The sequence below is a fragment of the Puma concolor genome, chromosome A2 (assembly GCF_028749965.1).
Source record: "Puma concolor isolate L17-30 chromosome A2, mPumCon1.1.hap2, whole genome shotgun sequence".
Lineage (NCBI taxonomy): Eukaryota > Metazoa > Chordata > Mammalia > Carnivora > Felidae > Puma > Puma concolor.
In genome coordinates, this window is record NC_141668.1 from 158,003,431 (window position 1) to 158,025,813 (window position 22,383).

Consider the following 22,383-nt stretch of genomic DNA (forward strand, 5'->3'; position numbering starts at 1 on the left):
GGCCGGGCGCCCGAGCCTGGTTCCCGAGGCGCGGCAGCCGCGGCTGGGGGCGGGGAGGGGGGCGCAGGACCCCAGGCGGGGGTCCCGGAGCCGGAGGCACGTGTCCCGGGGCGCCGGCAGGGTTGCCCGGGCTGGGGGCGCTACCCAGGCCTGGGCTGGTCTGGGTGCTGGGGCGGCGGGGGCTGGGGCCGATGGGCGGGGCCAAAGGCCGCGGGGGGAGGCGAACCGGTTGCGGGGGGAGCGGAGGGTCGGAGTGCTAGAGGGGGCGCGGCCGAGCGGGGGCAGCCGGGGGTGGGGACCGAATGGGGCTGAAGGGAGTGGGTGGGGGCGCTGCTGCCAGAGAAGTGCAGGGCCTGGGCCCCCGAGGGGTGCGAGGGGTCGGGGGCCCCAGACTGGTGGCGTCAAAGAGGCATGAAGCGTTGGGGCCCTGGGTGGGAGGTTGACGAAGAACCAGGCCTGGGCCGGGGGCGTCTAGAGGGCGTAGAGTGTTATGCGATCCGGAGAGGGGCGTCTGGGGACATCAGGGTGTTTACGGGTCGACTGAGTGGCTGTGGGGGTAGCTGGCCCGGGCTGGGGGCGGTGGTTGGGGGAGGGCGGAGGGCGAGTTATGCGGGCGCAGGGGATTGTGGGGGTAGGGGCTGGGAGGGTCTCAGAATATGGGGCCAAAGACCGGAAGGAGCAGGCAGGTGAGGGTTAGGGAGAGGATGCTGTGGGTTAGAATGATGGCTAGGCTCTACCAGCTCCGAGCTTGGGGCCTGGGGGAAGGGGACAGTTGATGGCCCAAGGAAGAGGCTGTAGAATGCCACCGGGGTCTTGATCACTCTTGTAAGGGAGGCTACTTTGAGAATGGTCTGGAGGCTTGAGAAGAGGAGAAAGGGCTCCCAGGGAAGAGTTTGGGCCAGGGTCTTTGGTGTTGGGGGAGTGGTATTCGGTTCAGGTTATGGAAAGAGAAGGCTTGGGATTTCTAGGTGGCTCCCCATAGGAGAAGGGGCAGCTGAAGGTAGGGAGCCCTGGTGAAGACTCAATTCCCTTTGGGCTCTAAAAATAGACTTCCTGAGACTTCAGTCGCCCTAAAAAAATCCCAGCACCCCCTTTGGGCATTTAATCAGATAAGCCCCAGGTTCAAATTCTGCCCCTGCAGTTGCCTTGCTCTGTGACCTTGGGTAAATGACTTTGCCCCTCTGGGCCTCAATTTCCTTTTCTGCAAAATATGGGGGAGGGGAATGTTTCCTACTTCTCTGGGTATTTATAAAGACTAAAAGATAATTAGCTGTAATAATAGCTAACATTGTTTGGGACTGATTGATGTCCAGGGCTTGGTGGTTCTTTCCCCACTAGTATAGATGAGGAAATTGAGGCCTGGAGCCCCTGAGTCACACAGCAAGTGTTTGGCAGCGTGGCGAATGGATGCAGAGGAGAATTTGAGGGGCTGGGTGGTGGGATTCTTACCCCATCCATTCCCCCCACCAGGGCCAATTCCCGTCCCCCCAGCAGCATGGCATCCTGTGCTGAGCCCTCTGCCGCGGGTCCTGAGCCCGCTGCCCCACCGCCTGCTGGGGTCCCACCACTTGAGGACTTCGAGGTGCTGGATGGGGTGGAAGACGCAGAGGGCGAGGAGGAGGAGGAGGAGGAGGAGGAGGAGGAAGATCTGAGTGAGCTGCCACCACTTGAAGACGTGGGGCAGCCTCCACTGGAGGAGGCTGAGCAGCCTGGGGCCCTTGCCCGAGAATTCCTGGCCGCCATGGAGCCTGAACCCGAGCCCGCCCCAGCCCCTGATGAGTGGCTGGACATCCTGGGTAAGGAGCAGGGGTGGCTTGGGTTGACCCACAGGGCTTGGACAGCTCAGGTTCAGAAGTGACCTTGGCCTAGGCCCCCTTCTCCCCTGAGCCTCATTTTTCCTTCTCTGCTATGAAGTAGGTTTGAAATAAAACACGTAACCACGGTGATTGCCAGCCACAGGCAACTGGTTGAGATACTTCATGTTTAAGAATCCCTTTCGTTGTCACATGCACACACGCACATGCACCTGATGTTATGTCCCTGTTTCCCAGAGCTGCTAACAGAGGCTCAGAGGGGCTGAGTCACCTGCCCGGAGCCACACAGCCAGCACACCAGGCGCTGGCAGCTCCCAACCCCCACTGCTTCTTTTTTTGGCATTTGTCTGGCAAGTGCCTGTCTCCTGAAAATGTGTCCATGGGTCAGATGGATCTGCGGAACGTCCCATTTTGTTCATGCTTCTGTCTGGCTCATAGCATGCATTAGCATTGTAGCTGCTCAGAGAAGTCCTGCAAGAAAGAAACTAGGGGAGCCCACCCATATGCCCCACCTCATGATAACAACTCTGGAAACTAGAAAACCTTTTGCTACTGGTACTGATATCTAGCGTTATTCAATAATGTCGGTGTCCGCTAATAAATACGTTAGTAAAACATCATTTTTACACTGTTGATACTAACGTTAAAATAAGAGTGTTAAATAACACTGATACCGATAATACAGAATTGTCACTGTTATTATCTTTATTGCTGATAAAAACATTGTTACTTCTAAAAATAACACCAGGTAATATTTACTGAGCACTGGTTCTGTGCCAGGCCTGTCCATCGTATTTTATCCTCACGACAACCCTGTGATGTAATTCCTACCATATCCCCATTTTGCAAATGAGGAAACTGAGGCTCAGAGAAGTGGCAGTGCTTGCCCAAGGTTACAAAGCCCCCTTGGCCATATTAGAATTTGGGAAGCTCTTTACTGATATTAAGAGCTGCCCTGCTGTCCTTCTGCACGCAAACCTGATTTTGTCCTTTTATATTTGAGCCAGCCACTTTCTGAGGTCAGTATTTGGGCTTCTATACAAGGAAACTGAGACCTTCAGAGGGTACTTGATTTCCCCAGAGTCTACCCCGATGAGAGGCAGTGCCTGGTTGTAACCCTTCCAGGACACCCACCATTAGTGCCCAGAAACTTCTAGACACAGGGATCCCTAGGGATCCCCTAGGTCATTGGTTCTGAGACTGGATGTAGGGTATGTACAAGTCAAGGAGCAGCACAGAAATTTGGAACATTCTAGAATATTGCAGAATATCAATCGATAACTTTCTTGTCCTTAACTTTTAGTCTAAGGTACATTTCGAGTTATGGTATATTCCAGACTGGTGGAATATTATGGAACGCAGATAAATGTCAGAATATGGGTGACTGTAGGGTAGTATCAGTATGACAAGGCCCCACAGGTGTAAGCCCTCGATTGCCTGTGGTTGTCTTGGGATGTCAGTGGGTGTCTTTATTGTGGTTTGTAAGGGTGCTCGGCCTCATGCCTGCTTAGTAGCTGTTGGCTGTGACCATTTGGCCATTCCTGTGATTGCTTGGGGCATGGAGAAAAACATGAGCTCTGGGGCCATCACAGGCACTTTTGTATATAGGCCCTCTGGCTCTGTTTAACTTTTAAATTTAGCGATGTGGCGCTTTGGTAGGAACACACGCCTGGTGTCACAGGCACTCTGCTAACCAAGCAAACTGCTCACTGGGTGTCTCCAGGGGTCCCCCTGACTACCTCATTTCATGGTGAGGTAAATTGAGGCCCAAATGTCAAGGGCTGGATTGGAACCAGGGGAGGAAGATGGGGGTGGCTCCAGAGTCTGGATATCCCTGCCAGCCTGACAATGCTGGGCAGGACAACTTTTCTCAGCCCTTTGCCCTGGACGAGTCTTAATTTTCTTAAGATGATGGTCAGACAGGCCATTATCATCACCCCTCAAGTTAATCCTTTAATGCCCAGTGTCCAGCCAGGGACAGTTCCAGAGGCATGGGATCACCTGCCCAGTAAGTGGCAGAGCAGCTGTTTGAGGCTCAGCTGAGTGCTGGGGGAGGGGTGCTCAGGGAGCAGGCACCCATCTAAGCCGCCTAGTGACAGGTTGTTTGTCCCTGGTCCCCGGCAGGCAATGGGCTGTTAAGGAAGAAGACGCTGGTCCCAGGCCCACCCGGCTCAAGTCGCCCAGCTAAAGGCCAGGTAGTCACTGTGCAGCTGCAGACTTCGCTGGAGAATGGCACTCGGGTGCAGGAAGAGCCAGAGCTGGTGTTCACACTGGGCGACTGCGATGTCATCCAGGTGGGAAGGGGCGAGGGGACTGGCAGCTGCCCTGGGGTTGAGCGGAGGAGGCAAGGCGGGATGGAGGGGAGGTGGTGGTGGCTGGCAGGGGCTGGGCTTGGGGGCCGGAAGATGGGGGGGCCAGAGCAAACATGGCATTGCTACTCTGCACCTGAGCCTGCCTGACCCCTTGCCCTTACACACCCAGGCCCTGGATCTCAGCGTTCCGCTCATGGATGTCGGGGAGACAGCTATGGTCACTGCTGATTCCAAGTACTGCTATGGCCCCCAGGGCAGGTGAGAACCTGTCACCAGCAGGGTCCCCATGGGGGACCCCTTTGCCTGCCAATTTTATATAAAAGAAACAGACTTAGGGAAGGGAAGTTACTCTCCAAGTTAGGTAGCTCATGGGTGGTAAGTTACTTCCCTTTCGGTGTACTGAGGAGGGGGTGACAGTGGGGCCAGCTCCAAGACTTGAACCCTTTCCCCCCTGCTCCCTAGAGCTAAACCAGCATGTCTGAGGTTCATTCATAGTGGCCGCTGGGTCTGAGTGCTGCTCTTGCCCCATCCCCCAGCAGGAGCCCATACATCCCCCCCCACGCGGCCCTGTGCCTGGAAGTGACCCTGAAGACTGCCGTGGATGGACCCGACCTGGAAATGCTCACGGGGCAGGAGCGTGTGGCTCTGGCCAACCGGAAGCGGGAGTGTGGCAATGCCCACTACCAGCGGGCCGACTTCGTGTTGGCTGCCAATTCCTACGACCTCGCCATCAAGGCCATCACCTCTAGCGCCAAAGGTGACTGCCAGGTCAAATCTTGCCGTTCCCCTGCAGAGGCATCCACTAGTGTGCCAGAAACTTCCCTCTGCCACAGCGGGCCTCAGACTCTGAATGTTCTAGAATATTCCAGAGCATGGATAGATGTTCAGCTATTCCTAATCTTTAGGTTAGGGTCCACTCCGGAGTTGCAGCGTATCCCTGATCAGTGGAATGTTACAGACGCAGGTGTATGTAGGAATGTGGGTGGCTGTACACCGTGTCAATCCATGTGCCCTGTGGTTAGGCCTTTGCGTTGCTTAGCCTCTATCTTACAGACTCCTTGATAGCGCCCTAAGGTTGGCGCTGGCCTTGGTGTATGTTAGAAATAGGGCAACTGAGACCAGAGGACTCCTGGAACAGATGGCAGGGGCTGGGCTTGGGGGATCAGATGATGGAGGCCCCACCACTGGGAACTCAGAGCCCCCTTTCCCCGTCTCCTGTGACGGGGATACTCAGAGGCCCTCCCCACCCAGGCTCCTCTGCCATGAGGTACAGAAGGAGTGGGCCTTGGCCTGAGTCACACAGCACACGGGGCGCATTTCCCCGAAGTAGAAGGCGGCCGTCGCTCCGCAGATGGGCAGTGGTGGGGGCCTGGCAGTGTGGTAACCACTGCTGTGGTTGAGCACCATCCTCCCACAGTGGACATGACATTCGAGGAGGAGGAGCAGCTCCTGCAGCTGAAGGTGAAATGTCTGAACAACCTGGCAGCCTCCCAGCTGAAGCTGGACCACTATCGTGCAGCGCTGCGCTCCTGCAGCCTCGTGCTTGAGCACCAGCCCGACAACATCAAGGCACTCTTCCGCAAGGGCAAGGTGAGATGTGGGCTGCAGATGGATGGACCGCCAGCCATGGGCAGATGGGCATAGGCTGCAGGTGGGCAGGCTGGTTCCCCCGCCCAGAACAGTGGGGCTGGTTCCAGACTCTGGATTTGAGACGGGCATAAGCATCAACCAGCCAAGCTCTCTGGGGTACAAGTGGGGAACCTGAGTCCTAGACAGGTGCTTTGGTATGGCCTGAATCCCAGTAATTCATTGACCGAGGCCAGGCTTGAATCCTAGGTCCTATTATCCCTGACACTGCGGGGTAGCCTATTGGTGACTGCTCCTTGCATGTAATCCTCCGTGGTTCCCATCTTTGTCGGAATAAAAGCCAAGTCCTCATTGCAGCCCTTGGGGCTCTGAGTCATCTGGTCCCCTGCCATCACCTTCTGCCTCTCCTCTTCATCCTGCTCAGCTTCCTCGCTGTTCCTGCCCAGGCCAGGTCTACTCCCACCCTAGTGACTTTGCACAGCCTGTGCCCTCTGCCTGAGACATGCATACCCCAGATCCCCCCCCCGCCCCCCCTTGGGCCCCTCTCTGATCCCTTCAGGTCTTTGCCTCTGATGTCATCTCCTCAGGAAGCTCTCCCGGCCACACACCCCTGCCCCCCTGCCCTGTCTTCATGTTTTCCATGTTGTCGTCAGCATTGACAGGTGTCATCATGGCTGTTACCTCCCTTACGAGAAGCTGGAGATTTTGTCTGGCTCACTTGGTGTGAGATCTCTAGCCCTGCAAACAGGGCCAGGTACACAGGGGGTACCCAGTAAGTGCTGTGGAATGTAGGGATGAATTTGGCCTGTGAAGATTTGACCGTAATTGCTTTCGCCCCCATTTTTGTTGATCCTTGCCCTTGTGTATATGTGTGTGTGTGTGCGTGTGTGTGTGTCTGTGCGTGTGTGTGTGTCTGTGCGTATGTGTGTGTGGACAGGGAGTTCAGCACCTTTTATCAGTGAATGGAGGAAATTGAGATACAAGCAAATGGCGGATCACCCAGCCTGTTTATGAGAGGCATGAACAGGGCCTTTCTCCACCCAGCATTTTTAAAGCACTTGTGTGTAGAGTTCTGTGTAGAAACTTGGGAAGAAAATGCTGCCCCTATTTTCCAAAGGTTTATAATCCTCTTGGGGGCAGTGGGATTGTCTGCTGATGTGGTCTCATGCATGTTTGTATCTGCTGGTTGTAGTGACAGAAACGTTCTCAAACTGATTCAAGCAAGAGGAGGGATTAATAGCTTGTGGAACTGCCAGGGTGCTTGGCTTCAGGCATGGCTGGGTCCAGGCATTAGCAATGTTGTGAGGATGCTGTGCCTGTCTGCTACGGGTTTCCCTCTCAACGTGACCGAGATGCTGCTTCTTACCCCCTCAAAAGACCAAGGCTTCCATCCTCCCCACTTAGCATCTGGTCTCTGAGTGACACCAGCATTGTTCAGGCTGGATCTCATTGGCTGGCTCTGAATCATCCACTGTAGCCAAAGCTTTGGAAACATTCACCTGGCTTCTTGAACCAGCCAGGGTGGCGAGGGAGGAGGTGAGGCCACACCCAGGTCTCCTGCAGAGGCTGAGACTGACATGTAGGGGTGGGAGCAGATTGGGATGACACCGCCTAGTGGGGCACTCGTGTAGTCTGAGGGCTCGGGAGTGAAGGTGGCTGGAACCCTGGGGTGGTTGTTGGTGATAGATTTGGGACTAGTCAGGGTGGCCAGGAGCCTGGCAGGGCTGGGTCTTTTGAAGAAGACCACGGTCCGTTGTGGTTCTGGAGTGATGCCATCCATTTCCTCCCACAGGTGCTGGCCCAGCAAGGGGAGTACAGTGAGGCCATCCCCATTCTGAGGGCAGCCCTGAAGCTGGAACCTTCCAACAAGGTGAGCAGACAGGAGATGCCCTTGGGACTTGTCCTGCCAGCCTGTCTGGGAAGTCATCCTGGAGTCTTCTTGTTCTTGCTGTGGTTTTCCCTGTGGTGTTCCAGCCTGGGGAGTGACAGGGGATCGGTGGCTGAAGAGCCACAGCCAGCTGGCTGAGACCGTCACGACTCCTGCATAGGTGGTCTGGGCTCAGCCCTCCCCCATGGGGATCCCAGAGGCCAAGGGTGCCACTAACCGGGGCCGTGTCAATGTCTTCAGCTTTTCTCCTGGAATCTTCCTCTCTCCTGGCCACCTTGTGCTCTGCCTCCTCCACTGGTTACCTAGGGGGATAGAGATGCCAGCCCCTACTTTGCTGAGGCCCAGAGAGGGGCAGGTGGAACTTCCATGTCCCAGTGGACCCAGTCCAAAGTGACCAGGGGCCACAGAAAGGCAGAGCATCAGAGACGATGGTCCAGTTAGATGGTCAGGTTGCATGTTCTTAGCCCAATTGACACCTGCCTCTTGCAGACGATCCACGCAGAGCTCTCGAAACTGGTGAAGAAGCATGCAGCCCAGCGGAGCACAGAGACCGCCCTGTACCGGAAAATGCTGGGCAACCCCAGCCGGCTGCCTGCCAAGTGTCCTGGCAAGGGTGCCTGGGTGAGCTGGGGCTGGCAGGCACAGGGATGCTCCCAGAGGAGGGGTAGGGGCTAAGGGTGGGGCACACCACGCAGAAGGAGTTTCTTCATTTTGCAAGCATTGATGTCCTTGTCAACCGGGCTGGACCATGCTGGAGACACAGAGAAGCCCCAGCCCTGTGTGGCCAGGGCTGGAGCAGGAGATGGAACACAATTTCGAGGGCTCAGGGCAGGGAATGATAGCTCTTCCAGAGGGGAAGGGGTAGTGTTCTAGGACAGGGGAGTTTCGATGCTTGAGTAGGAGTTTGCCAGAAGGCAGGAAAGGCATTGTCCAGCAATGGTTTGCTGGGAGGCCTCTTTCGGCCACATTGGTAGGTGAAGACCAGGGTATCTGTCTTGACCACCCTCCGGCCTTCTCTTCCCTCCCCTTTATCCACAGTCCATCCCATGGAAGTGGCTGTTTGGGGCGACTGCTGTTGCCCTGGGGGGCGTGGCTCTCTCTGTGGTCATCGCTGCCAGGAACTGACCACCCAGGTGGCCACCACCCCTTCGCACACCGTGGACCCCACCCCGCGCTCCCTGACTTCCCCAGGCTCCCTGTCAACTGCCCTGTCTGATCTAGCCCCCTCCTCTGGGGCGGGAGCAGTGAGGTTTGGGGGCCACGTGGCCCTAGTGAGCCAGGAGGGACTATGGCCCTATAGGAGGAAATTGAGGCAGGGCCCGGGCTCCATATCCAGCCCGGGGGGAGGGGGCCCTCATTCCTCCAGACCCAATTTCCACTCCCACCCCCACCCCCTTGGGTTTGGTCTCAGCAGAGGCCGGCTTCAGTTTCTCCTTCCCAACAGGCCTGGGGGCAGCCCTTTCCTGACCCAGTCCCTCTCCAAGCACCACCACCCACCCACCCCGCCTGCTGCCCTCTGTCCAGGTTCTCCCTCCTACCCCTTCTGTGAAATAAAGCCTCCTACCCCGCACTCTGCTGGCTCCAGTACCTTCTTCCGCTGTCACTTGGGGCGGGGCCAGAGACAGCCTGTGTCACATCCAGGGTCATGCAGGACTAGAGCGGGGGGTGTCTCCTCTCAGACCGCAGCAGACCTGCTTTACACAGGGGGAAATGGAGGCCTGGAGAAGTGGGGCAATGTGTTCAGGGTACCCAGCTGGACTCCACAGGAGTTCACACCCAGCTGTGCTGGTTACCCCACTGCTGTCCTCTCTGTTGCCCCATCTGAAGATGGGGATCCTGGCAGGATCTAACTGGGTGCTGGGCTGAGACTTCAGTGGCCACAGGGGTCTGGCTGTGCTGCACGCTGACAGCCCCGTGTCTGGGTAGCAGCGTGGCCACTGCAGAGGCCCTGGAGCAGGGGTGAGCCTGATGTGTTCAAGGTTGAGCAGAGTGTGTGGTCAGCAGAACTGGACCCTGCAGGGCCTCAGGGACTATGGAGAGAGGTTGGGGTTGATTCCAGGAGCTCCTCTTGGTTTTGTTGAGTTTTTCTCCCAATCTGAGGCTGTAGGATCATCTCCTTTAAATGCTGTGTGCCATCACAGCCAGAACAGGTAGAGTCAGTGTTCAGGCCTCTGTCAGTGCAGCACCTGAGACCCTTCTCAAGGCTTCATCCTGCCTCCAGGAAAGGAGATCTCTGGGAATAGATCACCGTTAAGGATCTGTCCTGCACCTGTCCCCTTGCAGCCCAGGAGGGAAAGCCATTGGCCACAGCCACTCAGCAGAAGGTAGCAATCAGGCCTTGAACTTGCCTGCACCAGGCCCTTGCTCTATAAGCCTGTGGACACAGATCTGTGGACACCGATCTGTTGGTGGCTTGAACCCTCCTTTCCGCCATTCAGCCCCCTTAGGCTTCTACTTTGTACTCAGACAGGAGGGGGGCTCTGTGAGTGGTGCTGGGGTAAGGGCTGTGGGTTGGCCAGGCTCGGGGGACTGGAGTCCCAGGTAGGACACCCCCCCTTTCCTCAGACTTGCTGACCTCAGGCTGGGAAGCTGGCCTGAGGGGTGGCCAGTGGGATGGTGGGCTGGCTAGGGTGACTTCCTGGCCGGGGTTGTGAGAGTAACCACTGCCATCATTCCCAAGTGGCGATCATGTCTGTCATGGCACTCGTCCACCGGGTACCCACGGCGGCCTCATGCTGTGTCCATTTTTCGCACATTCTGGAGGCAAGTTCTTTGTCAGGTAGTATATTGTGAATATTTTCCCCATTCTGTGGCTCGCTTTTCATTTTCTTAGAGCAGATATTTTTAATAAAGTCCAATTTATCAGCTTTTTCTACCTTTCTGTGTGCTTTTTGTCAATATTTGCTAAATCTAGTTTGTAGGGATTTTTTTAGGCTTTTTTTTTTTTTTTTTTCTGTTTAACGTCTATTTATTTATTTTGAGAGAGAGAGAATCCCAAGCAGGCTCTGTCCTGTCAGCACAGAGCCCAGCGTGGGGCTTGATCTCACGAACTGTGAGATCATGACCTAAGCTGAAATTAAGAGTCGGATGTTTAACTGACTGAGCTACTCAGGCGCTCCTAGGCTTTTAAATGGTTTATGGCTTCAACTTTTCTATGGAGACTACAATTCACTTTCAGTGAACATTCGTATATAGTGTAAGGTTGGAGTTAAGGTTCATTTTTTCCCCTATAGCTATCCAGTTGTTCCAGAAACATCTGTGGGGAAGACCTTCTCTTCCCTAGTGAGTTACTGCGGCAGCTTTGTAAAAAATCAGTTGACCACACACGCGAGTCTTCTGGCCCCTACTCCATGCTGAGGGTCTCTGTGTCCTCTTTGTGGGTCCCACACTGGGTCCCATGCTGTCTTGAAGACTGGTTTTTTAGTAACAGTGGAGTCCGGCTGAGTGTGTCTTTTCCCTTTGCTCCAAGGATGTTTTGGTTGTGCCCATTATTAGCTGAGCAGATTGAGGCTCAGAAAAGAGTCAGCTCCTGTCCAGGGTCCCATCACCCAAGAAACAATAGGCGGGATTAGGCCCAGGTCAGCCTGCCTCCAGAGCCCATGCTCTGACCCCCAGCCAATTCTACACCTCTCTGCAAGTTATGGCCAGAAATGAGAGAGGCTTTGAATGCCATCGCCAGAAGTGTGACGTTTAGAATATTCATTCCTTTGGTCATTTTAGCCTCAATTGTGTGAATGGGGTGGGCGGGGTAGGGTGTCCAGGACGAGGGGCATTGAAGTGTCCCTGAAGACGCAGGAGTCCTTTAGCAGGCATAAAGAGTGCTCCCAGGACCGGCATGGCATGTGCAAAGGTGTGCCGGCTGGGCACTACATGATACATTCAGAGGATGGATATTCTTTCATATGAAAACAGGTATCAGTGCCTCCTGTGTACTTGGTCCTAGGCAATGACTCAGCCTTGCCTTGCCCTTGAAGGGTGCAGCTCACAGTGGGCTGTGAATTGGAAGTGAGCATGATAGAATGAGCTGTGTGTGTGTGTGTGTGTGTGTGTGTGTGTGTGTGGGTGTGTGTGTGTGTGTGTGTGTGTATGGGGGGCGGGGGGAGAGGGAGGCACTCACATCTCCTGAGCACTTTGAGGAAGCATCCTTTGCATGCCTCCATCTCATGTCGTCCTTAAAGGACGAGCTCCTGGGGCGTGGGTGAGGGCTGGCTGGAGTCACCCAGCGTGGTACCATTAGGTCCCTGAATGCCTGTCCTCTGTTTTTCCTCCTGGTGGAACTCACCTTCACTCCTTTCCATGCAGATAGGGCTGGTTCCCCACCAGCCTTCAGGGATGGATCTGCAACCCAGGCCTGACCAATCAGAGCGTTCTAGCACCCTGGCCACAGTGATTGGCTCCACACTGTGACCCACAACGAGCCAATCAAAGCCTTCCCTGAAACTTCTGGACCCAGAGGAAGTAGATACTCTTCTACTCTAGAGGATGCTGAGTTGGGGCTGATGGCCTGGTACTGCTGTGGTTATCTTTGTCTCTATGAAGAGGGTCCTGAGAGTGAAGGCCATCCAGAGAGCAGAGCTGAGAGAGAGAGACTGAGTCACGGTGATCCTATTCAGCTCCTGGAGCTAGCTGTGCCCCGCCCCAGGTCTATCATTTCTTCACTCTTTTGAGCCAATAATTGTTTTTGCCTGAGTCAGCCTGGATTTTCTGTTGCATGTGGGCATTTAGAGGAGGGAAGTCTGCTGGGTCGTATCAGTTTTGTTCTGTGGCCTGTTGTGTCCTCCTCAGGGAGCCTCCCTGACTGGGCAGAGGACAGAAAGGAGTAATCATAAATGCTTGTGGACAGATGGATGGGTGAAAGGAAGAAAATTACCATGGAGGGGATCGGCTGTGGCGCCATCAGAGTCACCTAAGCATGAAAGTGTTTTAACTGACTTTGAACATTTTCCAGAAGGTACAGCCAGCACGCAGGCCACCTTTGAGGAAGAGTCTGCATGGTCATCACTATAAACTCTGTCCAGGTAATGCTAGGCCGTACCTTCTTCATTGCTCACGGTGAGGATAATACAGCTGATCCATGAAGCAAAATGGTGGTTTGGGGACACTTGGAGCCCCACCTGATACAGATCAGTAAAGAAGTAACTCAGCAGACCTAGGCTGTCCAAACCCTGCACGTTCCCAAGAAAGGACTGGCCCTCGGTCCGCTCCTGGCAGGTCACATCTACGTCTAAGTTCTTGGGATGTCCTGACCGATAAAAGTGTCTGTTTACCTAAGACCTTGGGCCACACCGGAGAGTCTATGCTAATAATATACTTTAGGGTGGGGCTTTTAACCAAATGGTATCAACTGGACCTCTGGAGGGGCTGGAGACTGAGGTCAAGCACATGGGTGGTCAGCCTTCCTCCCCAGTAGAAACTCTGGATAATGAGGCTCGGGTGAGCTTCCCTGGTTGGCAGTACTGTGTGTATGTTGTCGCAAAAGTTGTGACAGGTCTGCACCTGGACGCTTGTGCCTGGTTTCTCCAGGGCTCCGCCTCACGCATTCTTCTCCTTGAGGACTTTAGACTGTCCTTTCACTGTGATCAACCATAGCCATGAACAGAACAGCTTTTCTGAGTTCTGTGGGTCCTTCTAGTCAATCATCAAACCTGAGCATAGTCTTGGGGATCCCCAACAACAGATGTCTTTACTCCCTGTCCCAAGAAGGACTGTTAGCCTCCCCGATGCACAGATGAGGCCTGAGGGCCTACAAGCTAGACTTGCTGGCTCTGAGATGCCCAGCTGAGGGGGCAGGGAAGCAGGCATTGGACCCTGAGGCTGCATGCTGGCTGCCCCACCACGTAGAGGGGCTCTCTCCAAAGTGAGTTCCCTAATGAGTCCGTGCATTATGTCTGCTGCAAAGTAGTATGTTTCAGAATCCCTGAGGCTCATTTGCTGACTGAACAACTGAGTTTGTAGGAGGCTGTGGGACAGGTGTGCAGAGATGTGGCTCCTAGGGCTATGGGCTGCAGAAATTTTAAGGTGTTCCCGAGATTTCTTATTCTATATCATCCCAGGACTAGAAGTGGGACAGATCTCATTCCTGTGATTATGTTATTGGGCCAACTGACTTTAAGACATGGGGATAATTTGAGTGGGCCTGACTCACTGGCTGCAGACGAGGAAATCAGAGGGATTTGAACCATGAGAGGGGTTCAGCATTCAACACTCAGAATTCTCCCTCTCAACAGAGGGAGGCTTTCTCTTACTGAGATGGAGGAGGCCATGTGGCTAGCACCTGAGAGTGGCCCCCAGCTGACAGAAAGGAAATGGGGACTATAGTCCTACAACTACCAGGAAATGAGTTCTGCCAACAGGCTCAAGAAGCTTGGATATGGATCCTTCTCCAGTTGAGCCTCGGGATGAGGATGCAATCCAGGCCAACACCTCCATTGCAGCTTCATGAGACCTTGAGCAGAGGACCAGTTAAAACATATCACTCCCAGGCACTGTGAGATAATTTCTGACTCCCAGGCACTGTCAGATAATAAATGTTTATTGTTTTAAGCCACTAAGTTTGAAGTATTTTGTTATATAGCAGTATATAACTAATACATATATTAGTAATAGCTATTAGCAATAGCTGACTAATAGTGGGTGTTCATCCCAGTGTGGTTTAAAAATTTTTTAACGTTTATTTTATTTTTGAGACAGAGAGAGACAGAGCATGAACGGGGGAGGGTCAGAGAGAGAGGGAGACACAGAATCTGAAACAGGCTCCAGGCTCTGAGTGGTCAGAACAGAGTCCGACGCGGGGCTTGAACTCACGGACCGCGAGATCGTGACCTGAGCTGAAGTCGGCTGCTTAACCGACTGAGCCACCCAGGCGCCCCCCAGTGTGGTTTAAAAACACATAAACTGCAAACAACCTAAAGATGTGACAGAAAGGGATTATATAGATAAACCGTTGTAAACTCATTAATAATGATTTCCAGGGGTGCCTGGGTGGCTCAGTCAGTTAAGCGTACGACTTTTGGCTCAGGTCTTAATCTCGCGGTTCGTGAGTTCAAGACCCTGCGTTGGGCTCTGGGCTGACAGCTCAGAGCCTGGAGCCTGCTTCAGATTCTGTGTCTCCCTCTCTCTCTGCCCCTCCCTCCCTTTTTCTCTCTCAGAACTAAACATTAAAAAAAATAATAATAATTACTTCCATGATGATGCTATTTGCCATTGGTCCAGGGCCCGGCTTTTGTGTAAATGCCATTATTATCCCTGTTTTACGATGTGAGCACACTGAGAAGGGTAAGACATGTCCAAAGCCATATAGGGGATGAGGAGCAGACTAGAGTCACTGTTCCCATCATAGAGCTAGACCTTCTGCAATGAGCTGGCCAGGTGGAGTGCACACCCAGGGGCCATCCCATTGGACCAACCAGCTTCAAATTCCTGGGGTAAAGTAGTTTTTGGTTTTTTGTTAATAAAAGATTTTTAATGTTTATTTATTTTTGAAAGAGAAAGATCGAGTGTGAGTGGGGAAGGGGCAGAGGGAGAGGGAGACACGGAATCTGAAGCAGGCTCCAGGCTCTGAGCTGTCAGCACAGAGCCTGATGCTGGGCTCAAACTCGTGAACTGTGCGATCATGACCCGAGCCAAAGTCAGACGCTTAACCAACTGAGCCTCCCAGGCACCCCTGGGTGACGTAGTTCTCAGAGATTTTGGAGAGCATGCCAATGGCTGATGGTTCCTCCATTATTGTTCCTGGGGTTCCATTGGGAGCCACTGGAGCATTAAGGGTAAAGTGGAGAAATGCTTGGTGCTAAGCAGCACAGCCCATGGTTGCTGTGTTCTTAACTCTCTTGACTTCTCCAAGTCTTGGTTTCCTCATCTGGCAGATGAGTCCAAACCACTGTATTCACTCCCAAAGGCAGTCGTGGATGCCAAGCACAGAACCTGGTGTATTTTAAGCACTCAATAGTCCTACTGTTGTCTATTTCTCAGATAAATCCACAGAGGCTCAGAAAGGGGTCATGCCTTTCCCACTGTCACACAGGGAGCTGGTCAGCCTTCAAAGCTGGCTGCTCCTGCGTTCTCCATTCAGCAGTCCACCTGTCTCTACCCTCCCCATCCTCTACTCTGACTAACCACTCCTCACCTGCCTTATTCCTGCCCTTCCGTGATCCCTCTAGGCAGTGAGCCCTGCCTACTCCAATATTTACCTGGCCCAGCTCCTGGATAAACAGCTGGGCACAGACAGCGGGCAGAGGGGTCAGTGTGTGTGAGCAAGTGCTGGCATCTTCCCTGTAGGATGGACTGACCCCAGGTGAAGGGTAGAGGATTCCAGAGTTTTAACCCTTAAGCCTTAGGCAGGCTGCAGTGGGAATCTCTGTGGCAGCATGTGAAAACTTTCTGAGCCTTATTCTCATCTACAAAACTGGCTGGTAGTTGTGTTGTGAGAATTAAATGAGATCATTTATTCATTCAACACTCATTTCCTGAGCAGCTACTCCATGCTAGGCCCTGGGCTGAGGGTGTTCAATGAAGAAATATAGAGAAAGGGACCCAGGTTTTAGAGGCAAGGTGAAGGGTAATCAGGAGGGCTCTGGGTCAGAAAGATCTTAAGTTCAAGTTCTAGCCAGCCCACTCATTGGCAGGGCCAATACCCTTGAGTGCTTGCTTCATGCCTCTGAGCCTTAGTTTCTCCATTTGTAAATGGAGATGTTAATGGCAGTTACGGGAAAAGGTTTCAAGGAGTCTAGCATGGCCTTGGGGTCAGCAGTTCATGATCAGATGATAGTGCCAACTTGGCAGCGGTGGGCAGATCTAAGGAGATCACCTGAGTAGAGATAGACAGAAGGCCCCTGAACTTCACCTTCCTCTCTCACCTTAAAATCTTCATCCTATGACTACTGTCTGTAATTAGATTGAAGGGAAAAAGAAAACAAATCAAGAACTTTCCATAGGTTAGGATACCCAGGAGCCCAGGAGAAGCTTGCCTGGACAAGCCAGACCTGGTCTCCAGCCTCAGTTTCCCCACCTGTAAAATGAGAGATTGATAAAATTGCAGTTCCTGTGAAAAAACAGTCTGGCAGGTCCTTGAAAGGTTAAACAATTACCATAGAACCTAATAATTTCACTCTTAGGTTTAGACCCAAGAGAGGGGGAAATATTTGTCCACACAAAAGCTTGTACATTGAGTGTTCACAGCAGCACTATTTATAATAGTCAAATGGTGGAAACAACCTAAATGTCCATCAGTGGATGAATGAGTAAACAAAATGTGGCCCATCCACACAATGGAATATTAGTCATAAAAGTGAATGAATTATTGATACATGCTACAACGGGACCAGCCTTGAATATATTAACCTTGAAAACGAAACAGCCAGTTATTTTACCAATGACATGGGTTTATTCAGGAATAGCAGAGGAATTGCAACTCAGGACATGCAAGCTAGGGTATCGGCAAAACCAAACAAAAGAGATGAAACATTACCTCCTAGAGAAAAGAGAGGAAGTTGGGAGGGGCTGCTTTGAAGGAAAGTCCATTGGAGGAAAGTCAAGGTAGTGAGTTTCTCATTGGGTGAGTTGTGGCAGTGTCTTATGGGCTATTGCTGGGTGAGGAGAAAATCATCCTCTGTCCTGCTGGGGTATAGTAAAGTAGACGTCTTCCTGTTGGGGTCTGCAATTAACAATGAGTCAGTAGGGCACAGAGCTCCTTCTTCTGACCTCCTGACTCTATTTTAAATGAGGTTGCCTTCATTCACTTTCACAAAAACATCATGCTGAGTCTTTCACTGAGTGCCAGTCACAGAAGGTCACATATGGTATGATTCCATTGATATGGAATGTTCAGAATAAAACCATAGACACAGAAAGTAGGTTACTGGTTGCAGGGGCTGGGAAGGGGGGATGGGGAGTGACTAGTGGGTAGGGGTTTTCTTTTATAAATATTTTAATTTGGGGGCACCTGGGTGGCTCAGTTGGTTAAGCATCTGACTCAATTCTGGCTCAGGTCATGATCTCATGGTTCATGGGTTCCAGCCCTGTGTCCTGCTTCACACTGGATGTGGAACCTGCTTAGGATTCCCTCTCTCCCCCTCTTTCTGCTCCTCCTCCCCTCAAAAAATTATTTGAAATATTTTATTTATTTTTAAATTTTTTTTTTTTTTTTTTTTTTTTTTTTTTTTTGAGAGAGAGATCACGAACGGGGAAGGTCCAGAGAGAGAGGGGAACAGAGGACCGGAAGCAGTTTCCGTGATGAACCGCACACTTCATGGGCTGAGCCAGCCAGGTGCCTGGTGTACGGGTTTTCTTTAGAGATGATGAAAATTTCCCCAGATGAGATCATTGTGGCTGCACAGCATTGTGAATGTATTAAACGCCACTGAATAGCACACTTTAAATGGGTTAATCTTATGATATATAAAATTTTTTTTTTATGTTAACCTTTTTTAATGTTTATTTTTGAGAGAGAGAGACAGTGTGAGCAGGAGAGGGGCAGAGAGAGAAGCAGACTCCAGGCTCTGAGCTGTCAGCACAGAGACCGGTGCGGAGCTGGAACTTACGAACCTTGAGATCATGACGTGAGCCAAAGTCCAAGGCTTAACCTACTGAGCCATCCAGGTGCCCCATAAAGTGTTTTCTTAAAATGGGAAAGCTGCACAGCCACCATATTTCAGGAACCTTGGGGATGTAGAATTTTATTCTAATAAAAGTCTACTTTTATCATGAGCAAAATTTCCTGCTTCCTCATCACCCCCAATTCCCTAACAGCCCGGGCCAGGGAATCCCATCTACTTACCTTAAGGGAAGCCCCACTAGCCCAACCCAGCGTCCAACGCGCGCTCGGTTTGCATAGTCACGCCCATTCACCGGGCCAATAGCCAGCCCCGCCCCCCACGTGTTTTGCACCGGCCCCGCCCCCTTCACGCACAGGCCACCGCTCTCAACAGAAACCAAAGGCGGTAGGTTTGGTGCGACTTCATAAATAATGCATCACGTCAGCGGCCAGTGAGGCGTGGCTTCGGCCGGCCTGGCTGAGTCAGGGTCATGAATAATGTATATTGAGGCGGGGCCTGGAGGGGTGCGCGTGTCGGGGCGGAGTCCGGGCACGGAAGTGACCCTCTCCGGGGCCTTGAGAGGTGGGGCCATCCACACTTCATGAATATACAGCACCTGGGGCGGTGACTGTGAGCTTCGCCAGGCCCACAGGGGGCGCGACCAGCTGCGTTCATGAATAATGCAGCAGTCGGCCGGCCGTGCAGAGGCTACTGTGGGCCTCGCTAGATCCAGAGGGGGTGTGGCCAGCCGCGTCTCATGAATAATGCAGCGCGTCAGCGGGCGGCGGGGCGGGGCGTGGCCGGCGCTCCGGCGCTGGAACCGGGAAGGGGGGGCGGGGGAGCGATGGTCGCAAGATGGCGGCGCTGAAGGAGGATCGGAGCTACGGGCTGTCCTGCGGGCGGGTGAGCGACGGCAGCAAGGTGTCTGTGTTCCACGTGAAGCTTACCGACAGTGCCCTGAGGGCCTTCGAGAGCTACCGCTCCAGCCAGGTGAGCGGCGTGGAGCCCGGCGCGGCCGTCGGAGGAGTCGAAGCGCAGGCCGGCCTCACGCGCCCCTCGCGGAGGCGTCCTGGCCTGGGGGCGCGGGGTCCGGCGTCCCGGGTGCTGTTCTCGGGCCCCTGGGCCGACAGGTCGCGGGGTGGGCACCTGTCCAGCTTGGAGCGCGGGGAACTGCGTTCCTTTACGGCGCTGGGAGGTGACACTGGCGGGCGGCCCGAGGCGGCCGAGGGACCCGGAGCTCGCGCGTCTGGTCCGGGGGTGGGGGTGGGCGACTAAGTCGGCACCCGGAGGCTCCAGAGCCTTTCCCGGCTCACCCAGCACCTGGGCAGGAACTGAGCTGTTCACCTGGCCGGAGGACAGGGTGGAGGGGAAGCTTGGGGCTTCTCCGTCTGGGTGCCTGGCAGGGTGGATCAGTGGGGCACCGCTGTCGGGGCACCTGTGGAGATCCTGTTCCGTTTGTGTGGGGAAGCTGTGTTTTCATTGGGAGGGCCGGCTTTGACACCAATGGAGCCCTTGGAATTGGGCTCACTGTTGGTTCTTGGGAAGGGGCGTTTGGGCAGAAACTGACAGCTTGTTTCCAACTCCCCTACTCCTCGCAGGGGACCCTGCCTTACTGGACATTTTTAGAGAGTGGGAATGTTTTGGGGGGAAGAAGGTGTGTATGTGGGGGGTCGCTGGCATGGTGCCTTTCCCAGGCTGGGAGCCCTTTGTGGGCACCTAGCTGCTGACTCTCAAACTTCTCAGGGGCTGATTTGGGCCCATCTGGGGAAGTTAGAGGCGTTTCACTTCTGCCACCTGGCTCAGTGTGCGTGGGTTGGGGGGAGGCTGCAGTGCACCTTCTTTCAGGCCCGATTTGGGGGCACATCTGGGACCCTGATCAGAAACTTGCTTCTTCCCATTTCTGTTTGCGTCATGGCGCCCTCCGTCTGTGTTGGGACAGAAGTTGCAGGTGCCCGGAGTGGTCAGGACCTGAGGAGAAGAAGTGGCTTGGGAGCCCTTTTCCTTGTTGCCTGGAAAGTGGGGACTTTGCAGTCATAAAGTGGCTGAGGAGGGGTCTGGTGTCCGGCTCGTGGAGGCCCTGCTCCATGTGTGCCTGTGTGTGTGTGTGTGTGTTTGTGTATACTGGGAATGGGGGGGCCGAGGGCGGGTGAGGAGAGAGACTAACTAGGAAGGAATGTGGCTTTCTTCCTGCCCCAGACTTGTTCAGCACCATTAGCTAAGCCGGGAATTTCTTCCCCTGTTAACGTTCCCACCACTTTCCTGGTGCCCACCCTTCCCGTGCTTCTTCCCACTTTTTTTTTTTTTTTTTTTTTTTGGGGCAGTTTCCTTCCTGTCCTGGTGTCACAGTTTCCCATTCACAGAAGAGGTCTCTTTTTTTTAGAAGAGCGAGTTCTCCCCTTGTCAAAAGGATTCCTCAAGATGAGGCTAAGGTGCCCTTGCAGGTGAGGAGGAGGAGGTGGTGGGGACACTGTGTCCAGCTTAAGTCTCCTTTCCTTGTGGCATTCCAGTCTGGAGTCTTTTTCCCTAGGCCGTTCTGACTTGTCCTGCAGGAAGGCGGGCTTTCCTCGAAACAGCTGGGGGAGAGCTCATGAGTCATGTAAATAAGGTGAACTTGGTACCTGGTCACTTAAGAGCCCCGCCTTCCCTGCCATGCTACCCTTGCTTGATCTAGTTGTCCGGAAGGTCTGCCTATGTGTCCACCTCATGCTGTCATACTGCTATTTTTAATTTAGGGTGTTGGTTACATCCCCTAACTAAGCTGGATCTTCCTCATGTGAGGGTGAAGGTAACTACAGACTCCAGCTCATCCCCCTCGAAGCACAGCTTCGAAGCACACTGTGTATGACAGTGTTGATCAGCCAGGAGGGGCTCCCTCAAAGAACTTCTCCAAGCCAGTTGGGGCATCTAGGCCAGCTGGACTAAACTTTGAGGGTGACCCAAATTTGAGTTTTTCTCGGAAGCTGACTGATAATTTAAGTTCCTTGGCAATTTCATATTTAATATTACTTGTTGGGCATCGTAGAGGATTGAGCTAAAATCAGGGTGGCTTGGGTGCTTTTGGGTGGTGGGCATGGGGACGGTGACTTGAAGAACTGGTCTGTGCGACCGGAGAAGTGTAGGGGTTACTAACAAAACCTCTTATGTGCAGTTGTCAATAGTGTCTGGAGTTTTCTATTCTGTAGCACTGTGGTTATTATATGGTTTGTCAATAGCAACTTGTGGAGAGGGTTTTTATTTTTACTTTTAATTGCAAAGAGACTTTCACAGACTCAGATGTGGCAGGGGACTGGAGAGGAAGTTACTGCGAAATTTTCTCTGTGGACGAAGAGAGCCTGTAATCCTAGCTGTTGGAGGAGCCTGAGTATAGAAGTCCCCCATGGTTTCTCTCTCCAGAGGGGTGTGGAGTGTGAGCTGCCTTTGTGTAGACCTAGTGGCCAGTCTGGAATGTAGCAGAAAGTAATATACACAGCTGCCACCGTCTAGACTTAGGCTTCGTGAAGCTTCTTCTTGAATATAAAAACTCGAGTGAGTCCCGAGGCAGCTATGCCTGTAGATCTCCCATTTCACTGTGGGCTACTTCTGGGAGAGAAGAGGGCGGAGGTATAGATCCATCCTTCCAAGATAGCAACATGCACCTGCTTAGAGAAGTGTTCCCTGGCCACTCTGAGGAAGTGACCCTCCTTGGGGCACCTGCCTCAACCACCTGGGTATTTCTGTTGCTGGGTGACCTTCTCTCCTGGTTTATAAGCTCCTCGGTGGAGAGGAGCATATTGTCGTTAAGGAAAAATTGAGGACCCAGGGAGGGGCTCAAGATGCCTGAAGATTGTAGTCTATCTGAGTTTGAATCTTGGTTCTACCCGCTTGAGGCCTTGGGCTAGTGAGTGACCCCTCCCAGTCAAGATTCCTCCCCTTTGGGGCTATGAGGATTCCGGTGCCTGATCCTCTCCCAGCTCTGGATCCTTCTTGTCCTCAGGACTGTGCATATTCCAGTATCTGACCCTTCCCAGCTCTGACCCTTTCTTCTTGCAGCATTGCAAGGTCCTACTGCCCGACCCTTTTTTGAGCTCTGGATTCTTCTCTTAGCTGGGAGGTTCCTAGTGTCTGGCCATGTCTGAGCTCTAGATCTTTCTCCTCAAGACTGTGAGGGTCCCAGTACCCAACCCCTCCCAGTTCCAGATCCTTCTGTCAGGGCTGTGAGGGTCCCAGTGCCCTGCCCTCTCTCAGCTCTGGCTCCTTCTTCTCTTAAGGCT

The 22,383-nt window shown here is 53.3% G+C and overlaps 2 protein-coding genes across 6 annotated transcripts in view; both read left to right on the plus strand.

Annotated features, from left to right (window-relative positions):
- FKBP8 (FKBP prolyl isomerase 8) lies at nt 1-14,148 on the plus strand. Of its 5 annotated transcripts, none has more exons than XM_086698554.1 (9): nt 1-96; nt 1,471-1,796; nt 3,939-4,108; nt 4,296-4,384; nt 4,663-4,883; nt 5,544-5,716; nt 7,506-7,583; nt 8,091-8,222; nt 11,904-14,148. In XM_086698554.1, the coding sequence occupies exons 2-9, from the start codon at nt 1,496-1,498 to the stop codon at nt 12,006-12,008; spliced, it is 1,269 nt and encodes a 422-aa protein (XP_086554680.1). In that variant the 5' UTR covers nt 1-96; nt 1,471-1,495; the 3' UTR covers nt 12,009-14,148. The 5 variants fall into 5 exon arrangements, with proteins under 5 accessions (XP_086554680.1, XP_086554682.1, XP_086554683.1 ...); XM_086698556.1 differs by having other exon boundaries at nt 4,666-4,883; XM_086698557.1 differs by lacking the exon at nt 11,904-14,148 and adding an exon at nt 8,640-9,171.
- A 4,818-nt stretch (nt 14,149-18,966) lies between these two features.
- ELL (elongation factor for RNA polymerase II) overlaps nt 18,967-22,383 on the plus strand; it is a 75,928-nt gene continuing 72,511 nt past the window's right edge. The window contains exon 1 of the mRNA XM_025916457.2: nt 18,967-19,123. Coding sequence (XP_025772242.1) covers nt 18,989-19,123 — 135 coding nt within the window. The 5' untranslated portion in view covers nt 18,967-18,988. The remainder of the gene's footprint in view (nt 19,124-22,383) is intronic.